This window comes from Cnephaeus nilssonii, assembly GCF_951640355.1.
Source record: "Cnephaeus nilssonii genome assembly, chromosome: 6".
NCBI classification, from domain to species: Eukaryota; Metazoa; Chordata; class Mammalia; order Chiroptera; family Vespertilionidae; genus Cnephaeus; species Cnephaeus nilssonii.
The window spans coordinates 15,657,394-15,671,713 of record NC_137077.1 but is presented as its reverse complement, the minus strand read 5'-3'; the positions used below and the strand labels follow the sequence as shown (position 1 = coordinate 15,671,713).

The 14,320-nt window shown below is 35.3% G+C and overlaps 1 protein-coding gene across 5 annotated transcripts in view; it reads right to left on the bottom strand.

Moving 5' to 3' along the window:
• The window catches only part of ANKS1B (ankyrin repeat and sterile alpha motif domain containing 1B), a gene marked incomplete at its 5' end in the record, with an annotated part of 797,243 nt that overhangs the window by 678,087 nt on the left and 104,836 nt on the right, over nt 1–14,320 (bottom strand). For all 5 annotated transcript variants that reach the window (XM_079773890.1, XM_079773888.1, XM_079773891.1 and 2 more), the window contains 4 exons: nt 1,666–1,767; nt 3,365–3,440; nt 5,203–5,499; nt 8,092–8,248. In XM_079773890.1, coding sequence (XP_079630016.1) covers nt 1,666–1,767; nt 3,365–3,440; nt 5,203–5,499; nt 8,092–8,248 — 632 coding nt within the window. The remainder of the gene's footprint in view (nt 1–1,665; nt 1,768–3,364; nt 3,441–5,202; nt 5,500–8,091; nt 8,249–14,320) is intronic.

Here is a 14,320-nt window from a genome sequence, read left to right as displayed (position 1 = left end):
TGTACCCTATCACAAATTGGCATACCTAATAAATCATGATCATTTAAAAGAACACAGTTATTCCTCTATAATAATATTTTATTTAAGTTGAACTAATGCAGCATCTTATAAAAAATGTCTGTAATTCTGTCATGCTCCCTTTTTAGTGTATATTTATTTTGCTTTTTCCAAAAACACACTATGCACAAGCCTAAGTTGTTGTTGTTGTTTTTAAATCTCAGTTAGAGTCAAAAATCCAACATGAAATACAAATCACCTAGAGGAGAAAGACTTATAAAAATGCTGCGTACTACTTTTATGTTTCAGCTTTGATTCGACTCGATTTTAATTTGAATTGATATGAAGTGCCACTCTTGTACTCTTCTCTGATTTATCTCTATAAGCACTTGACTTAAAATTAACTTCTTTATTGACAAGAAAATTGTAGGGGCCTGAACTTCCCTGAGAGGTTTTGGAAATTTGGAGAGAAGAGAGCATAATGACCTCCTGTAGTGTATCTATTCTCCTTACCCCTCTTTGGCCCTTGTTGACCCGACATTTCTCCTGCTCACTTGGTTGTAATTCACTTATCTCCCTGCAGGACAAAGCTGTTTTCAGCCTCCCAACTGATAATCAAATGAAACCCGGTCAGCCTCCCGCCTCAATTATATTTGCAGCCAATCCGTAACAATTATAGGGGCTAATCGCAGCTGAATAGTGTCTGAGCTGACTGGAATGGAGAGAACAAACCTCTGGGTTTTTAAGGGAACATGCTACATGCCAGGCCTAGCACCAAGCAGAAAGGGAGAGCATTTAAATCTAAATTCTTTTAATGTTGTTGTTTTTTATTGACTTCAGAGAGAGCATCATTGATCCCCTGCCTCCTGCACACCCCTCACTGGGGATCTAGCATGTGCCCTCCTGGTTCACGAGTTGATGCTCAACCACCGAGCCACACCGGCTGGTCTAAGTCTAAATTTTTCATAAAAGTTTTCAATCAAATGGGGACGTGTGTAATCCTGCAAACAAAAAAGCAGTACCTAAACGGTTGTCAAACCTTCAGTATACCTAATGACTGCAACTAACTACAAAAGTATTTAAATGGCCTTTATCAAAAACAGAGCTGGCAAGATGGAACTATTGGCACTACTGGATTAGGGAGAAAATAATCTACATACTATTTTACTGTTGTTAACCCAGCATTTATGTACCAACTCCACCACTCCGAATAGAATACACGAGTTTGAGCAAGTCCCTTAGACTCTCAGAACTTCACAACAATGACATCTGACTTACCCTCACAGATTAAAGAAATAAGACAAAATAACAGAAATCCCTGAAAACTCTTTAAGGATTACTCAAATGTAATATAATACTTAATTATCATCACTGTATAACCTTATACCTTCCAGTTCATAACTACATATTTAATATCTGTGTTTAAAAGAGACTAATATCAAGTGCATGAAAACATATCTTAGCTTTTCTTAAAATACTGAGTAGTTGAAATACCAAAATAAAGCATTACAAAGAATTTTATTTAGTTTAAATGTCTACTAGAAAAAAACGCAAAGAAAAAGTTCATTCAAAGGAAAACATTACCTCAAACCCCAAGGGAAAACTAGGACGGGTTTTAATTGAATCTTAACTTTAAGGCACACTCATCCATCATTCAATACTGTTTACCTTGTAAGAGTGTTGCAATCTGGAGAGATTTCTGAGATGGATGTTCTTTCAGAATGTCTAAGACAGTTCTCCCTAAGCTATCCTTTATATTGGCATCAATTCCTGAAAGAAAAAGAAAAATCCACTAGATATACAACATTGGAGTGACCAGAAGATACTGTTAATATATAACTGCTCTAATTTCAAACTTATACACACTAAGCATGTTTAAAAAGTCATTTTTTAATTAAGTTACATGTGCACACCTACACATCCAACAGAAGGTGGGCGTCTACTGCTATCAAATATTAGGAATAATCTTAATAATGAATTAACTCTTAATTTTTTTTAGGATTATAGCTATTTTAAGTTGTAAACTAAATGGTACAAGCTGAAAATATTAATTTAGAATGTGAATTCCTAAAGTATAATGGTCATGTGATTTATATAGTCTGTGTGTCATAAAAATATTTTTAAATTATACTAATGTACCATTGGGTAATATAAGAACAGTCTTAAAATACTTGAATATTCAAGAAAGTTGAAAGAGTATGATTATTTAGAACTCTTGTCCAAATACCAAAGTCAAATATTTCATACATTATAATCAATGTTAGCAACACTCATCATCTGCATGGTGAGCAAACTTACTGAAGTGCATAATTAAAAACGGTTGGAATTATTTTAATTCTGAAAATACATATTGCACTGAAGAAATTAATGTAGCAAATAGCTTTCGCCACCCTAAAAAAAGTTTATAAATTTCCAAACATCTGAAGACAAACAGAGCCACTTTTCAGTATCTGGCCTCAAATGTTCATCATAGTAAGAGTCTGTATTGTTTTTATTATTTTTTCAGTTGTATAGGGATGTGTGACTAGCACACATTTAACTAAATGTGCCTCAACTCATTTAATATATCACTGTGTTACATGTCAAGTTCAATATACATGAAATTTTAACTTTGTAAAAACACAATCAAAATTCCATAGTCTGCCAATGTTTTACACTTTATTTTTTTTTACAGAGGAAAATAAAAGCATAAAATATACCCATAACACAAAAGACTCATCAATTGTTTCCTAGTATGAATTGGTATTCATGCCTTTTGATCCTGAAAAAAATAATCCCTCCTCTGTTCCAATTTTATTTCATTTTAATCGCACTATGCCCACGAAGACAAATAAACCTACTTTTTCTTTCAAAGCATTCCCTCTAAGGTCCCCTTTAAATCACTGCAGCTGACAAACAACAGCAACTCAGTTGATGAAAAAACCAGAAGGAGAATTTGCCTTATGGATAGAGAACTCTAACTGCTGTTTACCACAGTTCGCAATATGAAAAGTGAGGAAAATGTTCTGTTCTTTAATAAACAAAGCAATTGTCATAACTTCACAGGATGCTCCTCTTGTGGAAGGCAGAGATTTCCTTTTCCTTTTGGAAGTTGCTCTAGGACATTTTACTGTGATTTAAATGTACATCATTCTAATTTCCAAGAGCTTTTTACTAAAACATCTACTAAGTGAAAAAAGGTACACATTTATATAAATTTTATCTAAACACTGAGGCTCAATTCTGCATGATATGAATATAAAACTGCAATTTGGAGGGAAGATAAGAAGGGTGATTATGTAAAAAAATAAATAAATTGTTTTCTTTTACTCCTGAAATAAAAATAGTATTTGGTAGAATAAGCTCCATGGGGTCTCATGATAGTTACCTGTTTCTAATAGAACTCTCACAACATCCACCTTTCCAAACAAAGCTGCTTCATGAAGTGCACTCCCCTTTTCTGTCTGGAAAAAAAAAAAATAAGAAAAAGAAACACAGTTGCATTAGAATGATTACAGGTTTTAAAAACATTGTATCATTTTATATATTCATACATATTCTCTGTAATATCAGCACTTCTCTTTTTTCTTTTATTATATATATATTATTGATTTCAGAAAGGAAGGGAGAGGGTGAGAGAGATAGAATAGGGGTATTGGGGATCGAGCCTACAACCCGGGCATGTGCCCTGACGGGGAATCGAACCTGTGACCTTCTGGTTGATACTCAACTACTGAGCCAAGCTGGCTGGGCTCAGCACTTTTTGAGAGAAAGATAGTGTAAAGAAGACATTCCAATCTCACCTATTATCCCAGGCAACATCCAGTCAGTCCCTGACACAGAACCACTTAACTGACTTACAACTGACCGCAGACAAATGAGAGAACCCAGCCAAGATGGAAGAACTACCCAGGTAAGTTCAGACTAAACTACCAACCCCAGAACTATGAGCTAAATACAGTTATTGTGTGAAGCCATTCAGTTTGGGCATATTTTGTTATGCAGCAATAGCTCACTAATACACAGGGGAGAAGATCACAACCTGACAGGAACCAGAAGAGTCTCTGGAAGATAAGAATGCTACCACTGACTTGGGAGCCAAAAAACAGTCAGAAAATAATAAAATTGTTTTTTAAAAGTTTTGGTAACTTGGAACAGATAATAAAAGCAGGTTACCGTTTCCTTGTGGAGAAACAAAATCTATCCTAATGTTATCCATCCTTCAAAGCTCAACTCAAACCACGTCTCCAATAAACTGTTTTTCTGATAGCTTTAGGTACAATGGTCTTTCCTTCATTAGTTATGTACATACAGCACATTGTTGTGGAAAGAGGCCTGGACTTTAATCAGGAAGTCTAAATTCACATTCTGGGTGTATCAGCTATGTGTCCTTTGGCAAATTTCTTAAATCTTTGAATCTGATTGCTCATATCTTAACTGGAACTTAACAGCTCTCATTTCCCTCAGGACAGTTGTGGAGAACCGGATTCTAAATGTGTTGACATATTAAACACAAAGTACGTACTCAAAATGTTCAAGTGAATTTCATTTCATTCATTCATTTGTTCAACTTTGATGGATTCCTAGTGTGTGCTAATTACTAGAATAAAGGAAACAGTTACTAAGGATACCGCACACAACTGCCACCTAAGAATAATTTTTCATTATATAGCCCTCAAATTAGAATGAGGTTAGAGATCATGCCTTATATCTCTAACTATTTCCCAAAAGTGTGTGACAGGGTGCCTTGAACTTAGTAGTTACAAAAATACTTGCAGACAATTTGACTAATCAAACAATGGTACGATCTCTACATATGTTTTTTTTTCTTTTTTAAATATATATATTTATATGTGTATGTATATTTTTTTTTCATAAAGGAAGGAGAGGGAGAGATAGAAACATCAATGATGAGAGAGAACCATTGATGGCTGACTCCTGCATGCCCCCTAATGGGGATACAGTCAGCAACCCAGGTATGTGCCCTGACCAGAATCGAACTGTGACCACCTGGTTCATAGGTGGATGCTCAACCACTGAGCCACGCTGGCCGCGCTCTATGTATAACTTTTAATTTGCACTCGGATGTCGAGTGTGACTCGACATGGTTAGCATTAGAATAAAGGAATCGAGAAAAAAGCAAGCGAGTGCAAAGGGTTAACAACTGCATCTCAAAGCAACGCAAGAGCAACATCACTTTTAAAGCCTAGCGAACAGAAGACTCACCTGACAGCTCACATCCATTCCTGCTTCCAACAGCACCTGAACAACCGCTTTGTGGCCATTGCGTGCGGCGAGGTGTAGCGGAGTGTGCTTGCGAGTGTTGCAGCTCATTAAGTTCGGGTGCGCACTGATGATCATTTTGACGACTCTCAGCCGTCCGTAAAGCGCCGCCAGGTCCAAAGGTGTTTCCAGCTTGCTGTTCCTGATGGTGGGATCCGTGAGCTCATCCAGGAGAACAGCCACGACTTCCGAGTGTCCGTACTGAGCTGCACAGTGCAGGGCAGTTTCATTCTCATTGTTCTGTTAACACCAACACAGAAGACGCACGTTTTCAGAAATTCAATTCCTTATCAAAAGGTAAACTCCATCATCTAAAACCTCAGATGCTTTGAAAATACGTTTAAGATTTATCTATTTTGGTAAGTATTCCTAATAGAATTTTATATCTGATAAAAGTATGCATCATTGATTGCATCAAAAATATCACATTTGATTTTTGTCACTTCAATAGGGAAAAAATCTAACTTTTCCCTACATTATTTATTCCAATTTCCAAGAGTGATAAATGATTTAGCCATGTTAGTCAGTGGCCCTGCTGGGCCCAGATGGTCGGTGTTCCAGTGTGATCTGCACTGTGCACCGCGCCTCCATGATATTTGTTAATGAGAGAGATTAATAACAATTATAACACACTTTCAATAGCCTGGCTTTCCAAAAGACAAATGAGTTCATCAATTTTTTTTTTAAGTACACTGTTGCTGTCTCAACGGGACTTCTTTTAAATATATATATATTTATTTATTTTTTATTGATTTCCGAGAGGAAGGGAGAGGGAGAGCGAGATAGAAACGTCAATGATGAGAGAGAATCATTGATCGGCTGCCTCCTGCATTCCCCCTATTGGGGATGGAGCCTGCAAGCCAGGCATGTGCCCTGACTGGGAATCAAACCCTGACCTCCTGGTTCATGGGTCAAAGCTCAACTCCTGAGCCACACCGGCCAGGTGTGGCTTCTTCTTTATATGCTTAGTTTAGGACTTCTGTTCAGCTAGTCCTCAGATGGTTCTCCAGGTTGACTGTTCTGTAATTTAGCTGTAAATCGGATGTGGTCATGGGAGGAGGGGAGCACAGTAGCCACCTGGTCTGCTATCTTGACTGGCGTCCCCCACTAATCAGTAAATTCTTGATAATGAAAGATTTACAGAGAGGTCTCCCAAATTAAGTTTCATTTCATTTTCCTTATAAGAGAATGAAGACATACGGGTGCCCTAATATGAAGCCAAATAGAAGCCAAAACACAAAGTATAGAAGTGACAAAAGAATCTCCTTGGGAAAGACTTTTTTATATATTTTAATTGAACTGTTCAACATCACACAAAACCAGTGTTTCTCTTTAAAATATACCACTGCAGTCATACCCCATTTAAAATTGTCAAGTTTCAAATATAAATGAATTCTAGGTGTGTGTTTTTTTCTTATTTTCATGTCATTTAAAAAATATTTTGTTTGTAAAAACTAATATCCTCTTGTTTATTTTTCCATCTTATTTCAGGTTTTGCTTTGGGACATTCAGACAGTTATTCAGAATAACCACCAGATGGCTCATACCACAAATGATCTTTTAACTTCTGGTTTTCTGAAGAACAGAACAGCATTCTCAGACATTTCCTTTTAGCATGATACACTGAGCCATATCTGCCTTTTTTTAAGATCAGATTTTTGTGTGTACTCTCATAAAAAATATCCTGCATCTTTAACCTGTAAACACAGACATTTTTATTGTGATAAGTATTACTAAGACATTTCCAATTAATAAAACATTTTTCTTGATTAGTTCTTCCTATTGCATTTTGGAAAAACATTTTTTTTTCTTCCTTTTGCTGTTTATAGCTAGTGCTAGTGTTACTTTTTACTCTTCAGTCTGAATTTCATCCAAGGGCCTGCAAAGTCTGTATCTATTTGAACAATATGCTAATTATACTTTATTAGATGTGCTTGCCCTAGAGTAACCTACTTGCATTGATATTGGACAGCTGCCAACCTGCAGCTTAATGCCATGGCTGAAATTCAATTGTTGGACTGCATGCTGTTTTTCAAATATTGTTTTACAAAATGGGAACAGTAGGGGGCATGCAGAGCTAAGATGTTTGTTATCATACTGTTTTAGGGGCCTTTATTCTGCTTTCTGGAATCTGTGGTCTTATTTATTTAGAATATTGACAATGCCCTTCCTCTTTTAATATGTCTATTTTGAGTAATATGAATATTATGCACTTGCAAATATTATGACTTCACCTGTGGTATCAACTGCTATTGGTGTTTTACTCAGCTTACTCTAGGCATATGTATATATTTACATATACAGAAAATTTTTAACTTAATTTGTGACTAGCAACTCTATACATTGTATTTTGATTCGCAAAAGGCATTTATTGTGAAAGTGCTATGTAAATGGTAAAGCACTATACAAATGATAGCTATCATTATTTCACTAGCATTTAAAATTGTACTAAGAAAAGCTCTAATTCATATTATAAATGTGAATTCCATTCTATCTTTACATATTCAAGAACTATAAAATCTATGCTTATATAAGGCAGGCAAAAATATCACCACTACTTCCTTTAAATGGAGTTTTCTTGTTAACAAATATCTTAACAAATGCCCAAATTAGTGCCTATGTACTGTATACAAATGCCAAAGAAATTTTCAAATTTCCCTTCAGAAAATTCAGTAGTGGAAAAGTCTTTGGCAGGGTAAAGACAGAAGTAATCAAATCTTTTCACATTCACTTTTTAATCTCATTTTAAAATAATTTAAATTTTCACTTGTGGCTTTGCCTTCTCAAAACTCTAGAAAAGGTATAGCATGAGCAAACATTGGACAAGTGCACCTGTTCATTGACTCGGGAATGCGATGGCCCGTGATGAATAAGAATCTTCACAATTTCCTCATCTCCTTTCCAGGCAGCCAGGTGAATAGGAAAATAACCCTTGTTGTCTGCTACATTTGTTGATGCCTCATATTGAAGTAGTTTGAGAACTATTTCCCTAAGAAGAAAAAGAAGAAGAAGAAGAAAAGCACACAACAGAAAAGAAAATATGCTGAACAACACAGATTTTATTAAATAGATCATTATTAAAGTATACTGGATGTTGGGTGGCAATTTAGAATAATAATTCAAGGTACTGAAGTATAAAATTGGGTTTAGGAATCTGCTTATTGAACATCTGGCTGTTGTACTTACCTGAAAAACCACCACTGCCACACATACTCACACAGAGCGTTGACTAACCAATGAAACGACTTAATAGAAGTCATTTGGGAAAAATTTATCTAATATTATTAACCGAATGAATTAAGTAAAATAATTTAAAAGCATACCTCTTCCCATTTTTTAAAAAAAATGTAGTTCCTTCCAGATAGCCCATACCTGAGATTTAGCCTAAAGAAAAACTTTAAGTACAAGCAAACTCCTTGCTTACTTTTTTAAAAAAGTTTATTATACTACCAACAGACATTTAGGGAGTTTATGTATCATTCCTATTGAGAACTGCAATATGTAACTGAAGATGCATATACAAGAGAAAGCAGACAGCACAATAAGAAAGGGACTTTTAAGGTCTAGCTGCAGTACAAGCCCAAGGTTGGGGTGAAAAAGTTTCATTCATTTTCAGCCATAGCACACAATATACTTTGAATGTGTATTGTTCATACTTCTGCACTCATTCACCTTTGTCCTCTCAAACCTAAGAAATAATTTTAAGAGGTAAATTCATTTATGAGACAAGTTCGATCATTGATGCAATTTCAGTACATACTCAATATATCCTACCTATAGGATTTTGTACTAAATCCCACCAGGTTTTGAAAGCAAAATTTCTGAATTGCAATACTCAACCTCAGGAGGAATTAATTCATAATTATTAGTGTAATTACACTGAACTTGGCAACAAAAAAATCAAAAACAACTGACCAACTATATTTTCAATTTGGATGCATTTAAAAAGCAAATTATATTAATTCGCTAAATGAAATCCTAGCTAGATAAACAAATACATGCAGACAGACAATTATAACATATTCTAAAGTTGTTTCTCATATATAACAAATCACCAGTTGTGAGGATGAATGTAATATAAAGACCTACATTTAAATATTTCATAAAGCCAGGCTTTAAATAAATGAGAAAAGTTGGAGGAAATTTGAATAGGAGTTAGAACTCTGATAGCCCACTGTAGGGGTTTAGAATGAGTCATCCAAGATGTGCCTTTGTGGTATGTGGATTTTTTTTGAACTAAAGGCAATTGAGATCTTGTGGGCTTTAAAAGAAACGTCTGCCCCCCATACCCCAACTACCTAGAAGAACTGAAATTAGGGGCCTTGCCCATAATAAGAGTTATTATCAGAGATAACCTCTTTTGACCTATCTGTATGGTGAGACAAACATCTAATTACTGAACATCTGGTTTTTTATTGGATCTGTGAATGTCCTTCTCTTCTTCTGAAGCCTCAGGTGTCTAACTGCCTTCCTTAGCTCAGGTGTCTAACTGCCTTCTGTACCTCATTTTGCCTGTCTCCCTCTGAACAACTCATGTATGTGGGGTCTCTGACTCTCATGTATGTGAGGTTCCCGTACATACGTATATAATTAAATTTGGTTGTTTTTCTCTTGTTAATAGTCTGCCTCATGTCAATTTGATTAGACCAGCTGAAAGAACCTATAAGGATAGATAAAAATTTCTTCTTCCCCCACATCACAAAAAAATAAATAAATAAACATGACACAATGCAAAATGACAGTAAATCATTAAAAAAAAACAAAACAAAAAAACATTGCCCAGAATGTGGCCTGAACTTGAGGAGAGCAGAATATACCACCCCAAAATATGCCTATTTGACACAAGGATAATTTTAGGCTGATTACTTTTAAGATGGGGGAGTGCTAAAAGCTGAGAAGTTACTCTGTTGTAAGAGATGGTTACATTGATCAGGGAAATCTCGATTTGTAAGGGTATCTCCCTCTGTGTACCCGCAGGAAAAAGCTGACTCAATCTCTATAAACTCTTATCAATGGAGAAGACAGTAACTTAAATCTGCAGACAACCCCATACTCTTGTTTACTGTGCTTTTTCTCCCATAACTGGCTTCCTCCCTCACTCCCTGCCCCAACATCTTTTGCCTTTAGCTAGAAATGGTATTTAAGGTGGTGGCTTTTGGGGGAGTTACTCAGTTTCCCTGGGTCCCTACCATATATATAGGAAGTATGCATGTTATTACATTTCTGTTTTCTTTCCTCCTGTTACTCTTTTTTTTTTGTTTGTTTTTTGTTAATCCTCACCCAATGATATTTTTCCATTGATTCTTAGAGAGAGTGGAAAGGAGGGGGAGATAGAGAAAGAAACATCAATGCGAGAGAGACACATAGATTGGTTGCCTCCCCCATGTGCCTCGACTAGGGCCAGGGATCGAGTCTGAAACCGAGGTATGTGCCCTTGACTGGAATTGAACCTGCAACCCTTCAGTCTGTGGGCCAATGCTCTTCCACTGAGCCAAACTGACCAAGGCCTGTTAATCTTTCTTACATCAACTTAATTATCAGACCAGCCAAATAACCTATAAAAGGGAAGAAGGAAAACGCTTTTCACCCCTGCACCACTTTCCAATATCTAAATCAGAAAAGAGTAATATGCATGTTTATGCAACGGCCTTTGGTGAACAATAAGATCTAATTAAATACTGTTATTTTTATTTATGTTTTTAAAATTTTATTCACTTTATTGAATTTGTTTATTTTTTAATTTACATTTACTTTTAATTTTTATTTAAGTTGATCTTTTCATCTTATTCAGAGATATCAGCTAATGAACTGGCTCGGCTTAGATTTCTAATGTGAAAATATGTTTGTGAAATATAAAGTTATATCTCTAATCAAATAAGTGCCTTACTGAATCATAAAATATTAATCAACAAATTGTCATTAATCTTTTTTCTGATGTATCCATGTATGTCACATGTAATATGTACTACACAGGCTATTTCATCCAAACTCATTCAAATTAAATTTCAGGTACTTTCTATAATACCTAAATTTAAAAAGTAGTTAAAACTAGGATCCCATCAAATCAGTATTTTCTTAATATCTCTTTCAGTTATACCTTATAACTTCTAGAGGTATCAACAAATAAATAGGTTGACTCTGCTTGGTTACCTAGTATGAAATATAAAGTTATATTGATGAACAAGTCTATAGAATAGCAAGCAGAGAAGTAATTCCTATTTAACTTCAACATAAAATGGCACTTTTTCTCATATGCAGCATCTAATAAATAAGAAATGATTTAAAATTCTAAAGTAAATGTGACTGATGGGATCATAGAAAAAATAACCCCATTTCCCAGGAGCTAAACAACATATCAAATAAAATTAATAATAATCCAATTCAAAGCAATGCAATGCAACATTTTGCAGCTTGAGGCTAATATATCTAAAAGTGTTGATTTTCACTACTATATCATTTTCTGATAGGTATAAATATACTGCCAATTAATATGAATTTTTTTTTTAAAGTTTCAGTTTAGGCTCTGAGTAAAATTAAACTAATTGGGAAGGTTCAAAATTCAAATTTTTTTACCTCAACAGCAAGTTTTCCTATAATTAAGTCATAACCAAAGATTTTTTTTCTTTTAGGATTCTTTTTATTGATTTTTAGAGAGAGAGGAAGGGAGAAGGACAAAGAGCGAGAAACATCGATATGAGAGCGGAACATGGATCGGCTGCCTCCTGCATGCCACCTACTGGGGATCTAGCCTGCAACCTGGGCATGTACCCTGACCAGGAATAGAACCAGCAACCTTTTGGTGCATGGGACGATGCCCAACCAACTGAGCCACACCAGCTAGGGCTAACCAAAAATATTTATTTTGTTCCATCTCCCTTTGCTTATTGGCAGTCAAAAGAACTTTGAAATAAATGCAAATCATCTTCATATGGATATGGTATTAACAAAACTAATGAAATTCTTAAATTCATGAAGGTTCGGTTAATTTCAGACTTTCTTGAAGATTTTACTTCTCCTTGATGGAAATAAAGTGGCAAATTTAAAGAATTAAAATTAGGGACCTTTCCTGTAATAAGAATTATTACCAGAAATAACTTAGGACCTATCTATATATAGGGCAGGACAAACTTCTATTTACTGAACATCTGCTCTTCCTATCATCCTAACAGTGAGTGACCTTTCTCCCCTCTGCAGGCCCAGGAACCTTACCTCATCCTTAGCTCAAACGTCACATATACCTCATTTTAACTTTCTGTCTTTGAATCTCCCACATATATGGGGTTCCCATACATATGTGTACAATACATTTGGATATTTTCTCTTGTTAATAATTTGTCTTATGTTGATTTGATTGCTAGATGAGTCAGAAGAATATGGAATGATAGAGTAAAATGCCTTCCACCCCACACTGGCTAATTACTATTTAAATTAAAATAACCAAATTTGTAGTAGAAATACATGAGAGAGACGATGAATTTTCCATATTTAAAGAGAGAGAGCAATAAATAGGTCTATAGCCTATCTATTGAAATAATTTATCTATAATTGTTGCTACTGGATTTTGTTTTACTGACCATGGTTTTTCTATCATTTGAAGGCAACAATTTTCTAATCTTCAATTACAAATACCTAAGAAATCATCAACAGAGTATATTTCTATTGTGTCCTAATCTGGCTAAGTGGAGATGAATTGTCCATTATAAAATAATGTACTTCAGGTACAAAATGCTGCTCCACTTGTGGATTAACTACTGTTGATAAACAAGTGCTACCAATAAAGCATACAAAATAAGAGGAAACGGGCTTAATATGCAGTAAGAAGTCCTTAGATTATATGTTGGGAGTAGGAAAAAGCCTGCATTCAAAGCAAAAATAAGATAACTACAGGACCCTGTAACATTATTTCTAGCTCTATGATTTCATAAACTTCAGCCTAAAAATCACAGTGTTTATGGAAACAATCTAGAGCTGATGGCTACAACAACAATAGCAACCCACGTGGAAATGATGTGTTTCCATGCTGACTGCTAAGGCTTGCTTGGAAAGAATACAACACAATTCCATTACCTATGCTAAGTGAGAATAGCAAAGGCAAAGAAAAGAAAACCCTTCTTCTCTGGCTCTGAGATATATTCTATGACATTTTTTTCTCCTTCAAATGTCTTAAGACAATAGTAAAATTAGCATTCCATGTGAACACCCTAGTTGATGATAATGGGAGGCAGCCCAGAAATGCACAATGGGACAGAGAAAAGCCAGCGAGAGTTTAGGAAACTGATTGTGCGTGTAGACAAAAAAAAAAGGAGATAATATAGAGTGTTGGTAAAATCATACACTTTAAACTACAACGCTTAGACTCTAAACACAACCCCACCTTAATATCTTAAGTGGCCACTCAGTCACTTATCCAGAATGGCCTTATTTCTCCATCTATAAATGAGGGACGTGAGGAGGGTAAGGTGAAATAAATGATCTCCAATTTTAAAAGTCCATGGGTAATTTAAATAATTTAAAATAGGGCAATCTTATACTTTAGATCAGTGGTTCTCAGCCTTTCTAATGCCGCGACTCTTTAATACAGTTCCTCATGTTGTGGTGACCCCCAACCATAAAATTATTTTCGTTGCTACTTCATAACTGTAAGTTTGCTACTGTTATGAATCGTAATGTAAATATCTGTGTTTTCCGATGGTCTTATGCTCTACAGCAGCGGTTCTCAACCTGTGGGGCGATCATCGGAAAACACAGATATTTACATTATGATTCATAACAGTAGCAAACTTACAGTTATGAAGTAGCAACGAAAATAATTTTGTGGTTGGGGGTCACCACAACATGACGAACTGTATTAAAGGGTCGTGGCATTAGAAAGGCTGAGAACCACTGCTTTAGATGAAAATCCAAATTTTAGAGTTGTAGCATCATAACTGATCCACAAATAATACCAAAACAATATACCACAAAATATTATAATTGGGAGAAACAAGGAAAAATACCCAGTATATTAAACTGAGGCCTAGAGAGGTTAAGTAAATGGCTCAAGGTCACATAACTAACAGAG